Source organism: Podarcis filfolensis (assembly GCF_964270895.1).
Source record: "Podarcis filfolensis genome assembly, chromosome: 1".
NCBI classification, from domain to species: domain Eukaryota; kingdom Metazoa; phylum Chordata; class Lepidosauria; order Squamata; family Lacertidae; genus Podarcis; species Podarcis filfolensis.
The window spans coordinates 50,661,329-50,683,162 of NC_139604.1; the positions used below are offsets into that span (position 1 = coordinate 50,661,329).

At 44.1% G+C, this 21,834-nt stretch overlaps 1 protein-coding gene across 47 annotated transcripts in view; it reads right to left on the bottom strand.

Annotated features, from left to right (window-relative positions):
* TNS1 (tensin 1) overlaps positions 1-21,834 on the bottom strand; it is a 319,529-nt gene that overhangs the window by 157,580 nt on the left and 140,115 nt on the right. For 17 of the 47 annotated variants that reach the window (XM_083583955.1, XM_083583952.1, XM_083583976.1 and 14 more), the window contains exons 1-2: positions 5,293-8,498; positions 3,826-4,847 (exon numbers count right to left, since the gene is read on the bottom strand). The exons of 29 other annotated variants lie outside the window; for them this stretch is intronic. In XM_083583955.1, coding sequence (XP_083440081.1) covers positions 3,826-3,852 — 27 coding nt within the window. In that variant the 5' untranslated portion in view covers positions 3,853-4,847; positions 5,293-8,498. Of the gene's footprint in view, positions 1-1,776; positions 1,813-3,825; positions 4,848-5,292; positions 8,499-21,834 lie in introns of those variants that run through there. One more of the 47 variants, XM_083583951.1, reaches the window with a different exon arrangement.

The window sequence follows — 21,834 nt, forward strand, 5'->3', positions numbered from 1 at the left end:
TGCCACCCTGGATCTGGCATAGTGGGAAATGAAATAACTTACCCCCTGCCCCAGCACGTTTGAGATGGCAGAGGATTAAAGAGATTCCTTCTTGCTCGGCAGTTCTAAGAACTGATATCCCTGCTCTGTCCCCATCCCAATTTTTCACCATCTATCTCAAGAGAGTAGAATGCCTTCTAATACTTATGGCCCTTTTATGCTTGTACAGAAGTCCCAGTGTTGACATGTCAACAAAAGTATTCAGCAACACACTGGAGAAATGCACAGTGAAGACAACAGTGGCTAGAGCAGCTAATGGAGAGCATGGGATGGTCCAAAGAGATAGCCAAGTGAAGTCAGTCCAAACAAGCAGAAAATAAACACACTTCCTAAAGAGTTCACCCAGCCCCAGGAAGTCTCATTAATGTTACACCCTTCCACAAAACAATGCCCCAAGCACACTGCTTTAATTGCCAAGGCAGATTTATTGTAAAGAACTCTAGCTCTTTGTTAAGTGTTTTGCTGAAGCTTTCTCCCCTCAACCCACCCTAGAAATACGGTGAAGTCCAAACATGGGTTAAAACCACATAGCTGTCTCACAGCATTCTTCCTACGCAGGAAGATTGAACGCATCTACAATGATTTGGGGGAAAGGTGCTGGTGGCACTGTAGTCTAAACCACTGAGTTTCTTGGGCTTGCTGATTGGAAGGTCGGCAGTTCAAATCTGAGTGACAGGATGAGCTCCCATTGCTCTGTCCCAGCTTCTGCCAACCTAGCAGTTCAAAAGCATACCAGGGCAAGTAGATAAATAGGTACCGCTGCAGTGGAACAGCAAACAGTGTTTCTGTGCACTCTGGCAATCGTCACGGTCCTCCATGTGCCAGTAGTGATTTAATCATGACCCAGAAAGCTGTGGACAAACACCGGCTCCCTCAACTTGAAAAGGGAAATGAGCACCATAGCCCATAGTTGCCTTTGACTTGACTTAACTGTCCAGGGTTCCTTTACCTTTACCTTACACAGGTCCTGTCTTTTCAACTATAGCTTCATTTCTTAATTACTATATGTGCACTGGTAAGCTAACATGCATGGGTTTGGCGGGGGGTTGGTTTTTGCCTAAATGTGGGTACCCAGTCACCTGCAAACAGTGCCTGTTTGGACAATATGATGGAAGATTTGTCTTCACTGAAGAAGCAAATCTAAAAATCTAAAAAAATTAGTGATCTGAGAATGAGACACACAAGAAGGGGACTGGCCACCTGTTTTCAGCACAGAGGTGAACTGTTATCGTGGCTCTCCACAACACAACTTCCTTCTCCATCTGCCTCACCTTGCTGCCACTGCAGGCAGAGTTTTTTAAAAAATAAATAAAAATAAGTTTAACAAAAATATAAAACCTTGCAAAAGAAATTCCATACATAATTGTCTCTTTATTCAGCCTTTCTCAACCTATAGGTCCCCAGATGTTGTTGAACTACAACTCCCAGCACCCCTAGCTAGCAAGGCCAGAGCTCAGGGATGATGGGAGTTGTAGCCCAACAACATCTGGGGACCCAAAGGTTGAGAACAGAGGGTGCACATCTCCACCCAGGACCTGACTAAATCTGAATTGGGGCCATAATACAAAGCAAATGTCAATCAAATGTTGAAGGATGTGGTATGCTGAACTCTGTTGCTGAACGCACAGGAATCACTCCAAGCGAAGCTTGACATGTTGCTTGACATTAACGCAACATAAACCACACAGATCAGAACTTAAAAGCCAATCTATCTCAGAAGGATTTTAGTGCGCTTACCCTTTTCTGAAATGTGCCCATTGTTTGACTGTAATTGTACTTTTTTCCACATAATGTTTGGTGCTCTTGTGTTTATCATTGTGCCTGGGCTCAGAGGTTGTAGTCACTGATGTTGATTTAGTGGATAAACATTGAACATCTCACCACATACCTGCATACCAGCCTGTATTAGTGAGTCCTTCTGCCTGAGAAAAATGACCCCTTGGCTAACCTCTGTTGGGTGAGGGATTCCTCCCCCTGCAACCTAGAATGCTCTCCAGTATGCCCAAGATTCATGTCACAACATGCAGTTACTCCTAAGCTTTTCTCTCTCTAACATGTACTCTGCACAGACTGCCTGGAGCTTGTTGATTTCTGTAGCCTCCGGCCGGTCATGAGAAGCTTCCGACAGCGGCCTTTGTTTTGCTTTTTTTGTAGGATGACGCATCCATTTCCAGGCTTGCAAAGGCTGTTTCCTTTTTCAAAGAACAGATCGCGGACCAAGCCTAAATCCATCTGTGCTGAAAGCTCTGCTCAGAGTGTGAAAGCAAGCCAGACATACCATCGCGTTAGCCTAGCTTTCTCTTGGACTGTCAAGCCTCTCTTGATAAGTCTCCTAAGAAAAATCAGAGCATCTGGGGTACAGCACGGATACTTGCCATGCTGAGGAAATGGAGAAGAATTCTGGATTTCTGCAACTTGGGTTCTTGAATTTCATGCCACCAAGTTGTGCTGGCATTCATTAACCAGAAGAACAATTACTGCAGGACCTGACATCGAAGGCAGAAAGAGACGGTGCGAGCCACGGACACCCCAGTCTGGAAAACGGTCAGAATTATCCCATCTCTTTCCTAATAAAACCCTCACAGAGCATAGACATTGGTGTTAAAGGCTGGAGTTACTGCTCTCTTGATAGAAGGTGGATTGGGAGAGCTTTACAAAAATATTGCAAATATATATTGGATAGTGGATCCCCGCAGCCTAGTTAATGAAGAGCTTCAGTTAAGATTTAAAGCAAGGAACACAAACCAGAGCTGAAATTATGAGCAACTTTGAATCCATGTGCTTTGAGGAATTCTTCAGTAAAAATCTGGACCTGCTGCTGACTCTGACTTTCAGTTGTGACAACTTTAGCTCCTTACAATTGCTACTAAAATCAAAGCTAATGTTACCTGCAGTTCATGTGACACACTGATTCTACCACTGAAGTGCTTACTAAATATATGAACATGCTACCAAAAAAAAATCCACCATCACGCATAATGAACAATCAATGACAAGGATCACTTCTGCTCTGATGGTAAAGTTAATCAGACTTGGCAAGTGATGTGCGTACATGTCTCTATGCTGGGGATTTAGGAAAGTGGTCATATCTGAATTTTGCTTTACACATCTCCTTCCGATATAAAAGAAGGTCACCCTTTTGAAATCTAACTTTAGCACTTTCTTCTGATTGCTGCCTGCAAACGCCTTACATGTTCCTTCCAATTATTTGCCCCATAATCCTTACCAAACTGATGAGCCAATAGGTGGAGGGGGCAGAGTTTATGTGCCGGCACCCACCTTCAGCTCTGCATTCTCCTCCTCACTTTCACAGTGCTGAATCCAAAACTGCCCCATCAAACTTGCCTGCTACAGTATATTCCTTTATGCCAGCTAACAGTGGTGCTAGCAGGGTTATGGGTGCAGAATGACAGACCATCTCCTTTACATACCGAAGGAAAGATACGCCTGTCCCAATAAAAAGGAGAGAACACAGAAGCACACTGAACTGAAAATAGATTACTATGGGAACAGAAGAACGGTACAGCACATAATCCTTCAACAGCATATTCCTAACTTTCTTCAGATGTTTAATGCTTTCCCCAAATGCCCAGCTGTTTTTTTTTAGCTGTCACCATTTTGCAACTCATTTTATAATCCCGGTATACTTCTAGCCCCTAGAATTTTTGTGATTAAACTAAATACATTTATTCACTCACTTTCAAGCAGTTCTTCTGATTTCCCACTGACACTTCTCCCAACTTCCCTATTAAATCAGGGGAGGGGGGGAAGACAGATAAATAGTACCTGGTTCATTACGCTTCCAAAATCCATCTCGCTGTGCTGTTCTATGTCAAATTGCACCTCCAAGATGATTACTACATCCAAGGGACAGGAAACTCTTGGCCTCACCTTAGTGAGCTTCTCCTTCTGCCATAGTGAAGCAAGAAGCAGCAATTGTTTGTGCAAAAGTTAGCCAGTGCAGATGATGTTAGTCAAAGCTGGCAGAGAGGAGGAAGAAGTTACACAGTATTCTGTTGAAGATGGAGAGGAGCCAAGGTCTTGATTTCAGACATCGGTGAAAGGGAAGGCAGACCTGCTTGTCTGGGGCTTTCTGGGGTGGTGAGCTTGGGAGAGCAGGGTGTGCAGTGTGATTAAGCAGAGAGGAAAAAGCTTTCAGACTAGAAAGGGATTTTCCTTCCCAATCTCCACCTTATTAGCACAGCCTCTCTCCTCCCCCCCCCCACCCGTCAATGCATCACTGTCCAAGTACAACATCACACACGCCCAAAAACAACACCACTAGCTGCGCAGGGCTCTTTTTCCCTCCTTCGGCTTTAAAGGGCATGGCATTCATAAGCTAGCCCATATGAAGAATCAGAGTGGGAGTCCAAGGGGCGGGGAGAGAATGGATTGTTTCTTGGAGGGGAGGGTGAAATAAAACATTGCAAATTCCTTATGCAAACGGGCTGCCCGTCTGAGTCTTATCAGCCTGTCCAGACACACAGCTGGAAAATGGGGCATGTCTGCCATGCCATTCTTAATGGAGAGCAGAGTTGAGCAGAGGTGTCCTGGGGGCTTTCTCAGGAAAGCTATACCTCATGCTCCATCTTCGAAAATAACCTCTCCACAGAACTCATGCTGGCCTGGCCCACAAGCGCAGCTCACTAAGGTGGGCATGAGGGGGCAGAGTTCTGAGGTGAGAGAATCGATTGCACTACTTTCAGTGTTGGCTTGCTCCCTTTGGGAGTTGTAGGGCAAAAGGCAGGGAGACCAACAGTAGGTGGCGCCAGAGCCAATTCATTCTAGTTTTGACCCCATCCTACCACCTTCCATAGTGATGTATGGAAGTGAGAGCTGGACCATAAAGAAGGCTGATCGCCGTAGAATTGATGCTTTTGAATTATGGTGCTGGAGGAGACTCTTGAGAGTCCCATGGACTGCAAGAAGATCAAACGTATCCATTTTGAAGGAAATCAGCCCTGAGTGTTCACTGGAAGGACAGATCGTGAAGCTGAGGCTCCAATACTTTGGCCACCTCATGAGAAGAGAAGACTCCCTGGAAAAGACCCTGATGTTGGGAAAGATGGAGGGCACAAGGAGAAGGGGACGACAGAGGATGAGATGGTTGGATGGTGTTCTTGAAGCTACCATCATGAGTTTGATCAAACTGCGGGAGGCAGTGGAGGACAGAAGTGCCTGGCGTGCTCTGGTCCATGGGGTCACGAAGAGTCGGACACGACTAAACGACTAAACAACAACAACAACAACAACCTTCCAAGTTCTACAAAGACAACCATGAGGCTAAGGAGGAAGGAGCTGACAGCCAGTGCCATGCTCTTGACTGATTGTAGGTAAGAAATCAGGCAGGTGGGGAGTCGCTGAGGGCAGACTGAGGTTGGTGAGGCAGTGCTCCATTGTCCCTCCACTGACCACTTTAGACTGCAAGTGGGAGGATCACATTTGTTAATGCCCACCTGTGCTTAAAGATTTCTTGCAAGAAGAAAACCAACAATGCAGGAAATGGGTTGAGCTATAATTTTTATCCCTGATAAACTATTTTTTCCCCTACAGGGATTTTAATATGGGGACACATTTTTAAATAAAGGACTCCCAGACTTACACTCTGGGGTGGCACTACTATCTCAGGATCCGGCCGCTTCAGGCTGCTGCATCTGTAGACAACCCAAAGACACCCCATATAATTAGTCCAGACAGCCCAATGTCTTTGCAAGTGTGAGCTGTTCTCAGATAACATAGGAACAGAGTCAGACTGCTAGTCCATCAACTCAATATTGTCTACATTGGCTGGAAGTAGCTCTCCAGAGTTTCAAACAAGGAATTTTCCCAAGCCAGAGGTTGAACCGGGAACCTTCTGCATGCAAAGCGGATTCTCTCCCACTGAGCTCCTGCCCTTCCTCCAGACAAATCAATTTCTATAGAATGCTAGAGAGCAGTCACTTCCAAAATTCTGAAGTCCCACAGAATGCAATTGCTCTTACACACACAGAATACTGTGTCATAAATTGTGTTCAGCATAGAGCCCTGCTTCCATTAATCCTTTTACAACCAGCACAAGGAGGCTCAAGGAATGTTTAGACAGGACACTCACCATTTCCCAGTTTTGTTTACCTAGCTGTCCATGTCAGATCATACACAGAAGATGAGGGACAGGCCATGATGCGCCCCGCCTTAACCCGTAATTACTGGGTAAGGTTTTGGCTATTCCCTGACAATGCGGAGAACAGCAATTGAGAATGTGTGCAGAGTAAGGCCAAGTCTAAGGCTGTAGTCCTATACTCACTTACTATCATTGAATCCAATGGAACTTTTCTGAATAGCTATGCATAGAATTGTCTGTAAGGCTGAAAAAGAGGAATACAAAAACTGCATTTCTCTGACTCAAGGACATAAACGTACATGTTACATGCAAACTTCACCAGCCCTTTTTTTTATTCCAGATTTATTTATTTCTATCTATTTCTATTCCCATCTTTCTTCCAAGGAGCTTGAGGAAGCAAACAAAATTATCCCCTTCTCATTTCATCCTTGCAACAGCCCTGTGAGGTTGGTCAGGCTGAGAGACTGTGGCTGGCCCAGGGTCACCCTTTGAGCTTCATGCTGAGTGGGGATTTGAACCCTGGTCTCCCAAGCTGCTTCTCCACCCACCCTCAATATTCTAGCAGTTGCGGGGGGGGGGCGGGGACTTGTGGCCCTCCAGCTCCCATCAGCCCAGCCATGGTCAATGGTTAGAGATTATGGGTGTTACAGTCCAGTAACACCTAGAGGACCACACACAACCTTGGCTGACAAGGGTACGCACCTATATTTGTAGCCCTGTGGAATGGAAGGGAATCAGCTGGAGAGGGGTGTTTTTGGACAGGAAAATGCCCAACAGGGAGATGAAAGATGTGCTCAGAATAGACAGACTTGTGCACAAAGGCTGCATTTTACTTCTGATTCTGTGGGAGTATCGAGACCAACGACGTTTGTAAGAGAAATTTCTGGACCAGGCTCCACAGTGCCTATTAAGCAAGTATGAAATACCCACAACCCCGCCCTTCTATTAGCCCATCCTTTCTCTCCTGATTACCCCCCCCCTTGCAGAATCCCACGAGAGACACAGAGGAACTGACATTTTACATTCACTTACTCATGGCAGATGCTAGCATTCACCAGGTACAATTGCAACATCAACAAAATCCAGGCAGCGGGAAGGTTCTACTGAGCTCCTTTTAAACCGCCCAAACATTTGGGCAGCTGGACAGTTCCTTTAAGGGCAGTTCTTTGGAAGACAGCACAGGAACTGGTCCCTCCCTTACTTCTGGGATTAATTCTTCTCTCAGCCTTTTAAAAAATTTCCATCAGCTCAAGGGGAGTCGCATTGCATGCATTATGATCCCCCCGCTCACACACCTCCCTGGCCAGAAGCCTATACCTCCCAAAACACAGTCGGCCCTTGATGAGTCAAGCTTTCCGGGTGCCTCCCCCTCTTCCCACCCCTACGCTGCAACTTTATTGCACATCTGGATCCAGTTGTGGCTTGCACATTAGGGGCATTTGTCTTGGAGATGGCTGCTTCTAAAAAGCTGGAGCCGCCAAATGTCTCAAACAAAAGAAGAAAGAGAAGGGAACGTTTTAAAACCAAGTTAAGTCTGAAGGGATTTGCTGCCGTTCCCGGACTCGACCGTGTGAGCTTGCCGAAGATGGAAGCTTGGAAGGGGAGCCTGAACAATGCTGTGACCCTGCAGAGTGCCTGGCCACCACGGAATACTTTAGAGAATGAGAGGTGACATACCAGGATAAGCTCTTGGGGATGGAGAAAGCCAGAAAGTCTCAAGCGGTGTCCTTCCAAGACACTAATCGCCAAATGAATGGATATCCACAGGTCCTTCCCTTGTCGCCTGCTCTTCCACAGTTCTCCCTGCCTGTGCTCAGGCTGCTTCAGCTGTGCCCACCCCTTCCCTGCTTTTGCACAGAAGTGTGGCTGAACTGAAAGATGGTGCCTGTACTCTTCATGAATTGATTTCTTCAGTATGCAAAGTGTCCACCTGACTGCTGGCAATGGGAACCTTCTATATTATTTATACGATGTATGGACTGATGTTTGAAATCTTCCACTGTAGAGAGCAGTGCATTTCCTTTTTGGAAGACCTGGTGGATGGGTACTACACTTCCCTTCACATCATTGGCCAGAGAAGGCCATTGAATAGTGACTAACCTATCCAGCTGAAATCAACCAGCACCTCGATGTATCTCCTCATTCTGCTACCTCTCTTGGACCACAAAAGCAGGGATGGGGAGAGTATCAAAGCAGGGCACAGTCCAAAAAAGGACTGTGGTTCCTCCAGACTGTCACTATTATGCAGGAGGGATACAAGCACATATTAGAACCGTAGGTTTCTGCAGTTAAACTGGATTAAAGGGCTTTGTTGCCCCAGCCCAACGAATCCACTTTTAAAAAAGAATCAGATTTTTTTGCCATTTACAAAGTTATGGGGAAATGCATCGAAAAGTCTGGGGTGTCTGAATAACAGGAAGACGTATAAACACCCCACTAGCAAATCAGAATGAATGCTCAATAAAGATTGGATATAATCTAACATCCAGACAGGCATTGTGCAAGCAAATTAGGTGCTCAATAAACAGGTCATCTGGAAAGGCGATGCTCAATGCTTGATGAGTCGATCTTTGACCTGGTTTTTTTCCTCTCCTCCCCCCTCCTTTGTGCCTCGCCCTCCTGTGGGCATCTGAACAGACATCCTCATATCTTCTGGAGCTCTTTCCTTCCCCTTGCTCACACACAGTGCTATTTTTCTTGAAAAAGAGGTGCTGAAAGTCAACATGAGCGCCTCCCTTGTTCTCTTATAATGGCAATGGCACCCACCTGATTGGTGCCAGAACTGAGCTCTGGCAAGTTCCAGCTGGGGGGGAAAGCCCTGCTCACACAGCTGATAATATCCAAGATCTTGTTGTTGTTTCTTCTTGTTGTTCTGTTAATGAACTTATTAGATCACCATTTATTTATTTTATTCCTCAATATTCAATATTCTCCTTCGCATTCCTCCTCTGTCTCATGTTGTCATTTGACCATCAGTCATGTGATCCCAAGAACTTCTGTTTATCTCTATCGGCTTTCAACTGCTTCCTTCGCACACTCTGCATCATCACTTACCTCTGTACTTCCTTTCTCGCTTGTCTGTTTTGCTCTGTTGTGTTGATCATGCTGCTTTTTCCTCTGTCATCCTGTTTACTCCAAGTGTTCATTATCTCTATAGTTCATTCTGCTGAAGGTCTATGGTGTAAAGATCATTCTTCTCCTGAATACTTTCATTACTGTTTTATGTTTTCTTCAGCTCTGTCCTCAGCTAAGCAATTAAAAAATTCTTCTCATATACATTCCTCATCCCCTACTCTTTCATTTTTTGTAAACTTTACTTCCTCAACCTGTCACCCATGCTCTTCTTTCTTTTGTCCACTAGCCTTTTGTGAATTTTCTTTGGACAAGACTTTTTCTTGTCTGCCCTTCATTCTGAACATCTTCTGCATTGCTTTTTTTCTGCCATTTCTTCCATATCATTAAGATGCTGATTCCTTTGCTTCTTTTTCTCTGACTTATCTGATTTGTTTCCATTTAAATCCATGCTAATACTAATCTTCTTGACCAAGTTCCCATTTAAAATTCTATTACCCTTTTGAACTTTCCTTCTAGGTTCTATTCTACATTTGCCATGTTTCTGTCTTCCGGTTCTTCCTTTAATTCTGCCCTTGTGGGCCTTTTTATTTTATTTTTTAAGTCTTTTCTTCCTTTGTTCTTATCTTATCTTATTGATAATCTTATTCTGTGGTTTACTTAGGAATAGACATGCCTAGGGTTGTTTTGCTACTTTCCTCTCTTTCACTTTCTCTTATAGATGCTTTTCAATCTGGTTTTGCTCTTTTCTGACCCATATTGCCAATTACGTATCTCCTTTCAGCAAAATCTAAGAGTTAATATTCTGCACATCTAGTGTTAGGCTCATCTCCAATACAGACAACCATTCATTTCTCCTTTCTATCTTACATTTTTCAGGCATTCTTTTCTCATTATTTTAATAACAACTTTCTCATCGCTCTTTTAAGGAGTTTTCCAATTGTTCGTTTTTTACAGTTTTTCCCGTTTAAAGGAGTTCTTGAGAGATCAGTATCAGGCCCCCTTCTTTTTACATTATCTATTCATTTTGTGTTAAGAATGATGACTACAACTGTTTGTTACTTTAATTTTTCAACTCATCTCTTGCACCAATCTTCTCTTCTGGCCTACTCTGCCATCTCTCATAGAATGAATGCCCATTTTCTCCAACTTAATTGTGATAAAATGGACCTTCTGGGTTTCGGTTTGATTTAATTTTCCAATCTTCCACTTTTTTACATATTTGTCTTCTCTTTCTCTACACGTTTTTCCATAAATCCTTCATTCTACATGACCAAAGATGCTGCTCTCTGTCCACTGTTTGTATCTCCTTTCCCATACCACTGAGTTGCTATCCATCTGATACATGACTCCTACCTCCATTTTTACATTTAAGAGGTTCATTTAGATATGTTCAGTTTACCAAAACTCCCAACAATTCACCTGAATTTTGCAAATACCCTGCCTTCCCACCTAATCTATTTTCCATGCACTTAATACATACCCAATACATCATTCGGAAATACATCTGTTCCCTAGATGTGTCTAGATGTGTCAAACAGTGGTCTGGATTGCAAAGAATGGTCAGATGCAGGGATGGCTGATTCCTCTTGCCTGGGTGGGACTGATTTTATTTTGCTCTAAGCAAAAGTAATATTTATTTATTTAAAGCATTTGTAGCCCGCCCCTCTTCAGCCATAAACACAAGCTGTGCCAGCAGGGATCAGAGAAAGCTTACAATAAACTTCCAACAGCACTCTATATGGGTCAACGTTCCTCCCACCATTTTTTTTTTCAAGTGTACAGCTCTTCAAGTTATGTTTCTCATTTGCTTCTTTGTCATTCAAGGTGTCTTCCTATCCACAGCTACAACTGGCAGATAGTGAGATGTGCAGGTAACCAATGTGGTTCCCTCCGATCAGCTCTAACCAGCTCTGATCGGCCCCATCCAACTTGGCCCAATAGTCAGGGATGCTGGGAGTTGTAGTACAACAACATCTGGAGGGAACCAGATTGGCCACTCCTGGTGTGACAGAAAAAACATAAAAGCTTTCCTCCAAGACTGGATTATACTTTTTCCATATCTGCCTATTCCAAGCTCTGATTTCTGACTAGATCAAGGTTCATGAACCAACTGAGACCTTTCAGATGATTCGCAATTCTCGTCTGTGTTGCAATAGCTCTGTGAAAGTTACCATGTTAAGGCTTCTAGTTTAGATAGCCACAGACAGGCAGAGCCTGCTGACTCAGACTGCATCTCTCTGACTCATTCTGCCAGTTGGCAAAAAAGTTGAAAGAAAGTTTAGTGGAGCTGCTGCTGAAAGTACACAGCAAAGGAATGATACAATTTGCAACCACTGTAAATGTCAACCCAAAAGCCGTGCAAAGCCATACAAGGATATTGCCAACTGAAATGAAAACGCAGCCATGTACTTCCATCTCAGAGTGGCTTTTTACAAGCACTCTTCATCCTACACATGAAAAGGATGGCAACACCAAAGGGCATTATGAACTTATCCCTTTTTTAAAAAATGTGGCACAGAATTTATTTATCCTGCAACAGAATGGTGTACATCTGAAGCATGTGGTAGAAGCTCATGTGCTCTTTATGGATTAAGTTCTCTACTACTTATTATACAGTGACTCTCTAATTTTACTATGGAAATTGCAATAAAAGTTCATTTAAACAGAAACCAGTTGTACACAGCCACGCCACAATAAACCTAAAGTGGAAGTTGCTGCCTCTGGGTCTGGATCACTGATCAGAGCAAGACTACCTTACTTCGAGATTGTGTGCTAGATTTCTGACCAGCTCCAGAAGTAACAAATCTGGGAATTCTGTGGCAATCCTGTGTGAAGGCTGAACAACATAGGAAATGAAACAAAGTGTACGGGTGTGGCCAGGGTCTATCATTCATTCCGTAATTACCTTCACACCATTGAAGGTATCTTATTAAAAAGGGAAAAAAGAAACACCCAAACACTTTCAGCTTTAAGATTTCATAGTTCAATGACATGTAACTACAAATATATAAGAACATCAGAAGAGCCTGCTGGATTAGGCTAAAGGCCCATCTAATCCATCACCCTGTTCTCAGTGGCTCACCAGATGTTCGTGGGACACTGGCAGGCTGTATTGGAGCACAAGAGCACTCTTCCCTCCTGTGGCTTCCAGAAATTTTTGTGACTACATATGTGTGTGCTGCTGCTGATGTTAGACTTCAGGATTTTATTGACGGCTATGCTTCTGCACCCAAATACAGTGGTACCTCTGGTTACAGATGCTTCAGGTTACATACGCTTCAGGTTACAGACTCCGCTAACCCAGAAATAGTATCTCAGGTTAAGAACTATGCTTCAGGATGAAAACAGAAATCATGCTCCAGCAGCGCAGCAGCAGCAGCAGGAGGCCCCATTAGCTAAAGTGGTATCTCAGGTTAAGAACAGTTTCAGGTTAAGAACGGACCTCCAGAACAAATTAAGTTCTTAACCCAAGGTACCACTGTAACTGCCTTACATGAAAGTAGGTATGCTAGATAAATGAATCCATTCCTGAACAGAGCAGCTGCTACAGCATATTGCTCATTACGCATTTCATCAGATCTAAGCTGAACCCTTACTATCCTGAAACTAATGGACAACAGTCAGGCCAACTGGCTTACAGGACCAGCAAGATAATGCACACCCTGGATCAGCTGACAAAGACACTACGTAATCCATCAGAGTCACTTGTCAAATTCAGCTTGAGATGACACTACTGATTAGAGACCTACTGTCAACCACCCCTCAACCCACCCCCAAACCCTTTCCTTACAATGAAAGCTATTCCCATTTGCTACATCCCACAATGCTTCCCAGTTTTAGACAGGTGCTTCTTCACTCTCTGGAGCTGCTGCCTGGAGAAGTCTTGCATTATGTTCTGAATTGTGCTAGCGTTACTTCCGTGTGCCTTGCCACTGATGAAGTGAGCAAAAAGGAAGTGAGTGTCCAGGGACAGGCACACACTCCATTTTTCCAAGCGGCGACAACATTCCTGAGATTCCAACAGCTTCTTTCCAGGCTCTGTCAACTGCATTTCATTGGGGAAACATTAAAAATTTATAGCTCAAAAAAAAAAAAGCACGCAAAAATCCTGGGAAATATTGAGTACAAAAGATTTCTACTGAAAAATGATGTGATGCATTGCTTGATCCCCAAACAATACAAACACAGCACAACAACAAAGCCCCAAATTCATGAACTAAAAAGGTAATTTTCAGGAACACTATCATTCCCACATGCATAGTTACAGCTGGGTTTTGTTAGCAATGTTTGATAGTAACTCTGTAGGGGATGATTTGTGCAGAGAAAATGCACAAGTGATGCAGCTAAGGAATGAGTTCAAGTAACATCTGCACTTCTCCACGAGCAGAGTTATGCTAAGTATGTATTTGCTTAATTTGCATTATACATGCAGGCTACAGAATCCCCCTTTTTCACTGCCCAGACATTTTAAACTTTTAGCACTGGTTACACCCACTTGATATACATGTCTTGAGGGCCAGTGGCTAGATGGCACCTCAGTCTCCTCTTGTGCAACCTGCAATCTTGTTGGAATCTTGAGAATGCTAACTTCATTTAAAATTATGTGAGAGGCAGACAAAAATGCAAATACAAAACAAGCTCATGCCTTCCATGGCTTCCTAAGGGCATATCAACACACGGCATTTTGTCAGGGCTTGAATGAGTTGACTAAGTACACCTCATCACCACAAAACCTGCAGATGAACACAGACAGAGCAGGAACCAAAGGCGCTGCTTATATATAGTGAAATACTGGAGGAAATCTCCACACCATATGGCACCTCCACCCCTTATTTTTCCTATTTTTATCCTAGATCCCCTCCAAACAACCTTTTTATTGTGCATCCATCATAATCTCTACTCATGAAGGCATGAGGACCGTTATATGCAATACTGCTTTCCATATTGTTTGAGCTTCAAAATGTTTTGGGGCAGACGTGCTGCTCTATTTCCAATCAATCCCATTATTTGCTGCTGTATCCGGTAACATTTTATGCTACAAATGCTTGGGGCGGTGGTCCACTTTTATTGCACTGTAGTGCAAGAGGGCCCTTCCATATAGCAAAGGTGTTATGACTATTGTTGGGGAAGCATCACAGAACAACCAATAAACTGAGTTGATGTGTGGACAGCCCAGTGTAAATTCATCACTAATGCACCATTATTGCATCAATTACAAAGTGCTGAATACTCCTGCAAAAAAATACAAGTCTGGAGAGGCTCCTAGTGTGGTATTCAGCTAACACATCCCATCAGCACTAGGATTCACACTTGTGTAATGGAACTCGCCACTCACCCACTAAATCTGTTCTAGGGGTTCCCCCAACCCTCCAGAGCAGATCTGGGGAAGATGCAGGGCGCGCACACACACACACACACACACACACACACATACACACACACAGTGAAGAGAGGGGGGAAGTTCTATTGCACAAGCATAAATCACTGTGCTGAAGGAATGTGCTCGCTGGATACTGCCCCTAATGCCAAATTAGCTTTGTGTGAAACTCTTTGTGTGAGATGCTCTAAACTCATTCTGGCCAAAGGGAGGACATTCCAGGCAGCTGGAAGATCCTGAAGAGGAACACGTTTCCACTCATTAAGCTGATACTGGGCATGTTTTGATACTGGCAAGAGGGAAAGGAAGATCTCCCCACGTCATGCTAGGGAATAGAAGCACAATTGCTTTTCTTCTTCCTTTCATGAGCAGCGACTGTAGCCCCAAGCTGCTAAAGGCAGGTGTTCCAAAGTTGCCCTCATAGCTGGAAAGCAATGACACATCCCAGAAGCATCTCTCCCTAGCCTCGTAGGAGGAAAGCATCGCCTCTGATCCAGACAGTGTGACACAAAACCTACTTCCTGTTCCCAGCCATTTCTCAAGAACCAAGCCAAATAATATGTCTATAGAGTGAGTGGGCGGCAAGAGAATGACTAGAGTTAGGGGTGGGGCTTTTCTGAAAAGTTGTAGCAAGAGCAGGAGACTGGGGGGCAGCAAGCTGGATTCCCATAAACTGTCAAATGGAGACAGCCTCTCTGACTACTCCAGCTTCCAGATGGAAGAGGCCTTGCATAGCTTTCAGTGGGGGGAGGGAAGGGGAAAAGGAGTTACTCGTGGTCTGTGTGGAAAAGTCCTGGGTCGGAGAGGCAGTGACAGCCAACAACTTGGAATGGGTTTAAAAGAGGATTTGACAAATACATGGAGAACAAGGTTACCATTTGCCATGATGGTTGTGTTCTACCTCCATTGACTTAGGAACTGTGCTGGGAATTTAAGTTACTGGGAATCACAGGGCAGGGGAGTGCTGTTGTGCTCAGGGTCTGTTTTCTGGCTTCCCATGAACATCTGGTTGGCCACTGTGAGAACAGAGCAGTTACTGAAGCGGTTCTGCTGCTCCCCAGAAGGAATCCCTCTGCAGCAGAAGCATGCCCATTCACTCTACATTCCTGAGTGCAGTGAATTCTTAAAATCTCTAGACCAGATGGTGAAGAATAGGGGGTTTCCACTCTTGCTCCTGATGGAAGAAGCCCTGGCTACTTCATGCAGGAAACAAAGAAACCTAGTGGAGGAAAAATTCTATAGGGTAAAGCTACCACTGAGAGATGTCACAAGGCCTGAGAATTTAGGCAAGAACCTGAGGATGGAGTCATTTATAGCACTTCTTTGCATGTCCAGGTGCCATGCTGCCCACTGCCCTGCAGGCCACCACTGACCAAAGACCACTTGTGACAACCTTATATGGTTCAAATCAGGCCAAAACTTTCTTGATGACAAATGCAAGAGGTTTGGTAAAGGCATTGGATTACAACCGATATCAACTAGCCTGACTGCTCCTGGGGAGTGGACCTGCGTGGAGTCCTCTGTGCACCCAGTCAGGCCCGCCCCTTGCCCCCCAGAGTGAGCCTGCCCTGAGCCTGCTTGCCATTGGCCCAATTTGGCAGGCTGGCTAAATCTAAACTATCCATCTACAGTAGAGGCAGAGCTCAGGAGTCATTGCTGCAGCTGCTATGGCAGCTGGCAAAGCTGCCCACTGCTTAAGGTAAGTGGTATTGTTAAAAGCAACTGATGCAATGTTGGGAAATTATTAGGCCCCATTCCCCATCATCAGATGAAATATATCCCAATCACACTTTTGTGTAATTCTAATACAGGACCTTCTTGGATGCCAGTACTACTGATGCCATATTCTGCCTGTGCAAAATAGAGAGGAGAAAGGAGTAGCTTTGCTATAGTTGGAAGTGGGAAGTATGCCTTCAAGTCTTCAAAATCTGGGTAAATATGCATCCCAATGAGTGGAAGAGAGTTTTGCCACCGGAAAAAAAAATTAATTAAAAATCAAACTGGTTATAGGAACCCTAAGGAGACCAAGTGCAGAGGTAAACAGTGTGCCTGCCATCTACTTGCTGTTCTTAATGTGAGCTGCCGCAAGATGAAGGTGTTCTAAGTAAGTTTCCAAAGCGGAGCGGGGGGGGGGGACAGGCTTGCTCTCTGAGTTAAAAGATAGAACATTCCCTGGATACCTTGCTGTATTTAAAAAAAAACACACCCACATGTTTTGGATTCCCAAGAACAAGAGAGCGGGTGTGTCTGTGCTGGAAGGTGATAGAAAGGCAGCACAAATACTCTTAATACCATCAAGTTAAGAAGAGGCATAGATACAGGCCACGCCAAGAGGAAAACCCTAAGTTGCTCCTCACTCTCCTCCTGCTCTCGGGTTTGCCCAGGTTTGCCCAGATCCCCTGAGCAACTGTCCTGAGAACACAATGTTCAGGCTGAACCAAGTCTTGGCTCCCAGACTCCTCTGGCTGCTGTCCAACAGCCTGTTTAATAATGTACACATGGCCATTAACTTAGATTTCTGAAGAAGGGAAAAACACCACACTAGTTTGCAATAACAAGTTGCTTGTGGCTCAGTAACCTAACAGACTGCACAGGGCAGATACTCTGTCACTGCAAATGGACAAAGTGAAGTATAAGATAGGAATCCGAGCATAACTGTCAAAAGTGGAATACTAGGATTCATAGTATTTGTAGGGAACACTAAAATATCTACTGTCCCCTCAAGGATCACAACATTCTCAAGAAAACATAAATAATAGATTGTAAGTACAGTGGACGCTCGGGTTGCAAACGTGATCCATGTGGGATGCACATTCGCAACCCGCAGTGTTCGCATGCGCAGGTTGGGATTTTGCGCAACTGCCGAAACCCAGAAATAACCCGTTCTGGCACTTCCGGGTTTTGGCAGTCCGCAACACAAAAAAACGCAACCTGAAGCAGATGCAACATGAGGTATGACTGTAAAATGCAGTGGCTGGGTTAGCATATCACGATAAACCATGGTTTGTTAAAACAGGAATGAACCTTGGCAAGCCTAGGGCCTGTGAACTTTCTCCACATTGGTCTTCCAGCACAGCAGCAAAAAAGAGTTTGGAAGAAATTGTTTCTGGGTTTTTTCATTAACTCACAGCTTCTTGTTTTATCCGAACCTGGCAGACCATGGTTAGTTACTCTGGTATGTTTAAAACAAGCTAATTTAAAACCATGGCTTATGAAGCTTGCTTGTTTCAACAAACCATAGCAAGGATTAAGCACAGTTGGACATAAAGGTAAAGTACAATTAATAAAGCTTCCAATCCCCTTCTCATGACCATGCTAGAGGACAGGAGAATGTGCAAGTCCTCTTCATCTAGGCTCCTTCTCATCATGATAGTCTGGATGCAATCAGTGAAGGAGAGGTATAGAATGGGGAAACAGCATGGCTACACACAGATAAAAGGTTTGCATAAAGTGTAGGGGTGTCATGAGGAGTCAAATACACAAGTACCCACTGCTACTACCTCAACCGTCTTCTCTATTCCTTGTCCTCCTAGGGACCTGTGAAACCTACCCAAGGAAAGAAGGAAGAAGTGGCAATTGCAGGTGCTCAGAGCAGAATATCTTATTATGCCAAGAAGGGGGCAGGGACTGCACATCCCAGAGTCCCCAGCAGGAATATGATGCTATTCACATTAATTTCCACTAACAAAGGGCCTCAAAATTTTCCAGTGCTATATTAGCACATTGTCTGTATGTTGATCCTGCAAGCTAAAAAAAGAGCACTGGCAACCTTGAGCTTTCTGTTTCAAGGAAGAGCTGTTTCTGAATGACTCCAGGTCATTTAATATTTATTTTTTCCATTTTTCCCTTGCAGCAGTTTACATAAGTGGCCGCTCTTGGCTATCAATAGATATTACATAACCAGGATGGGATCTTGCCACAATGCTTACAAGTCAGTTACTATTGTTCTTCGTCTTCTTGCTGTGCTGCTAAAATTTATATTCTTTGCTTTCTTATAGGTTTGGTTGTTATTTGTTGCGCTACGATAATTATTTCTGTCTGCTACTTTAATATTTTTTTTTACTTTTTCACCTAGAGTCTGACTTATATGAGGCAACTGAGGCAAGGATTTTTTCTGTATATGACCAAAGGCTGCCATGCAACTGTTGTACAATATAGATAAGCGGACTTGTGCCTTCTAAAACAGAAGTTACCGTATTTTTCGCTCTATAAGACACACCCGACCATAAGACGCACCTAGTTTTTAGAGGAGGAAAACAAGAAAGCAACGCAAAGCCTCTTGAGAGAAGAGGGAAGAGCGCTCCGGCTGTGCTCAAGAGGCTTTGCGTGGCTATCCCTGAAGCCAGAAGAGCAAGAGGGATCGCTGCGCACCGATCCCTCTTGCTCTTCTGGCTTCAGCAATAGCTGTGCAGCCTGCATTCGCTCCATAAGATGCACACACATTTCCCCTTACTTTTTAGGAGGGGGAAAGTGCGTCTTATAGAGCAAAAAATACGGTAATAACTGCACAATAAATTAGATCCTATAGTTAGGTCCTATAGTTAGGAATAGTGTATTTTTTACATGTAAATTCTGTGGTAGACACCCCTCAAGCAGATTGGCTGAGCTGCTGTGGCAGCACAGAAGTCTCAGACACACTTCATAGAACGAAGCTATCAGAATGGTGGTGGGTGGGTGTGTTTTGCCTTCCACCCCCAGTATAGTTTCAGCCCACCCTTTCCCCAAGGAGCTCATAATTGGTCTATGTGATGCCACTCTTAATGTTATCCTCACAACAACCTTTTGAGGTAGGCTAGGCTGAGAGATACTGACTGATCCAAGATCACCTGGTGAGCTTCATGGCTGAGTTGGAACCTGAAATTGGATCTCCCTGGTCCTAGTATAAAACTCTTAACGTCTAACTAGCCCATGCAGTGTCTTCCATATGTTGTTGAAACACTACTGCCATCAGTCCCAGTCAGCATGCTCAACAGTCATGATAGCTATCTACGCAACCAATACAGAACACTGACTTCCTTAGATAAAGACAGACAGTTGGACTGCAAGTTACATAGATGCAATGATAGGAAAAAGCACCACTAGATTCTTTCTTGTATATGTTGTCCTTTGTTTGAATTTGTGGCCTGGTACAGTATACGTAAAAGTGGAGGAGATGGGGAAGGAGAAGAAAAATGTGTTTGCACTTTGGATTCAGAGCAAGCCAACACCCTTCATAGTTCTTCATTACATGAGCCATGAAAACAGAATGCATTTGTTTCACTGACCTTTGCAAATCCTCAAACACGTGAGCATCCCTGATGGTCCCAGAAGGGGAATGCATGGGGCAGAGTTCGCCTCTTCCCATGCTCTTTCCACCCTGGAATCTGGGAAGAAACAAATCTCTAGTGGCAGATGGATGCAGACCAATGCAAGAAGCATCTTCAACCTCCTCTTAAATGCTCATTCAAGCTTCTCTCTCCCTCTCCCCCTCCCTCTGGTCCCTGAAGCTAAACATCCAGGAGGAAAGCTACACAGGGTGGAGCAGGAAAACTTTTGAAACAAATTGCTGCTGCTGAATTCTCACTTCCAGGTTAATAGATTAGACATTAAACATTGGCTTCTGGAGCCATGTGTTCAGGAGGAAGAGAACCGTCTCACAAACCCAGATTTGTATTACAGCACCAAAACTAACAGCAGCAGCTTATTTACCGGAAAGGTGCCTATGAATTACTAAGAAAGATGAACCAAACACAGTGTGAGTTTGTATAGGTGCCACCATCACAGCCAACCAAGCTCTAAAGCTAAATGACCACTAGAGGACTTAAACCAGCATATAGCTCAGCAATCACAAGAGCCTCTCCATTTTTTGGAGCAAAGGACAGTGCCTACATAGAACTTTAGCTGACCAAAACTGCACCAGCAGAATCACCCCCAGCCAATAAAAGCAAACACGCTTCCTTCGCATTATCTGTTTCAAAAGGAAGGAATTGTGCAGTTAGTAAATCCAACTTTAGTGTGATCAGATGAAAGAGTGCCACCTACTGATGCAGATCCTAACAGAGAATAGCTGATCTTGGTTTAAACTGGGGACAGAATGAAGCTCTTGCTGGCTTGCTTGGAAGTAAAAGTCTGTAAGAGGTAATTTGGAGGCAAATTTTTATAGGTTTGGTGGGGGTCGTTATGTTATTTACATCAAACGATGTCCTTTCGATGAGGTCAAACTCCCGTTTCAAGCTCCCGTTGAAAAAAGTGCAACCAGTTAATCATACTGATCAATCAGTGAAATCTTGCAACCCTGCACATCTGCAGCAGGGTGTGTGTGACAGCACTGGCCATGCACTCTGTTCAAGAACCAGCTGCCATTTCCCCAGTTGGGAAACTATATATTTCTCCCTGCTTTGTAGCATTAAAACAACAGACTGGAAAGCTGCCAGATGCGTGGGCAGCTCTTAGTGTCTGAAGTGGCAGGGCATTCCACCATGATCCCCTCCCTTAAAAAAAAAAAATCTATTTTCCTTCTAGCTACAGAGCTGAATTTTCCTTGGTTGTATAATCTCCTGGCCAAATGTACTTTGTTTGAGGGCACACTATGGAAGTCTTTTTTCATGGTATATTTGTCAGAGACTGAGCAAAAGACCATGCCCTGCAGTGCTGGAAACTCCTCTCTCTTTTTGCCCCTGCCCCCTGCATCTCTGCCTGTTGCAGCCCAAGGGTCAGAGTCAGAGCTCCAAAGTTTTTTGCAGCTGGAGGGCTGGGTAGGAATAAAAGCAGCCGAGGAACGGGGGATTTCACCCAAAAGCCACAGGCAGCCTCATGAGCTGATTTCTCCCAGGAATATAGGAAGCTGCTTTATACTGAGTCGGGCTATTTATCCATCAAGGCCAATAATGTCAGCACTGACTTGGCAGCGGCTCTCCAGGCTTTCAGACAGGATATACATACATACATAATTTTATTTGTATGCCACCTTTCCATAGTTAAAACCATGCTCAAGGCAGTTTGCAACACACACCAAAAATACATTCCTTTTGTGTGTGTTTTTACCAATGTGCAAGAGCAAATCCAGCCATCAAATCCCACAAAAAATAACTGTGATGAGTTCATATGTACAGCCCCCATCACCACTTTTTCTTTTTGGCAGTGTTTTGTGAATGCACATATTCATATGAGGGAGGAAGAGAAGGAGGAAATGAACTGATAGGCCTATCAAAATGCATATCCTTCAGCTCCTGAGTTAATTGTAGAAATTTCTCCTACAACAAAA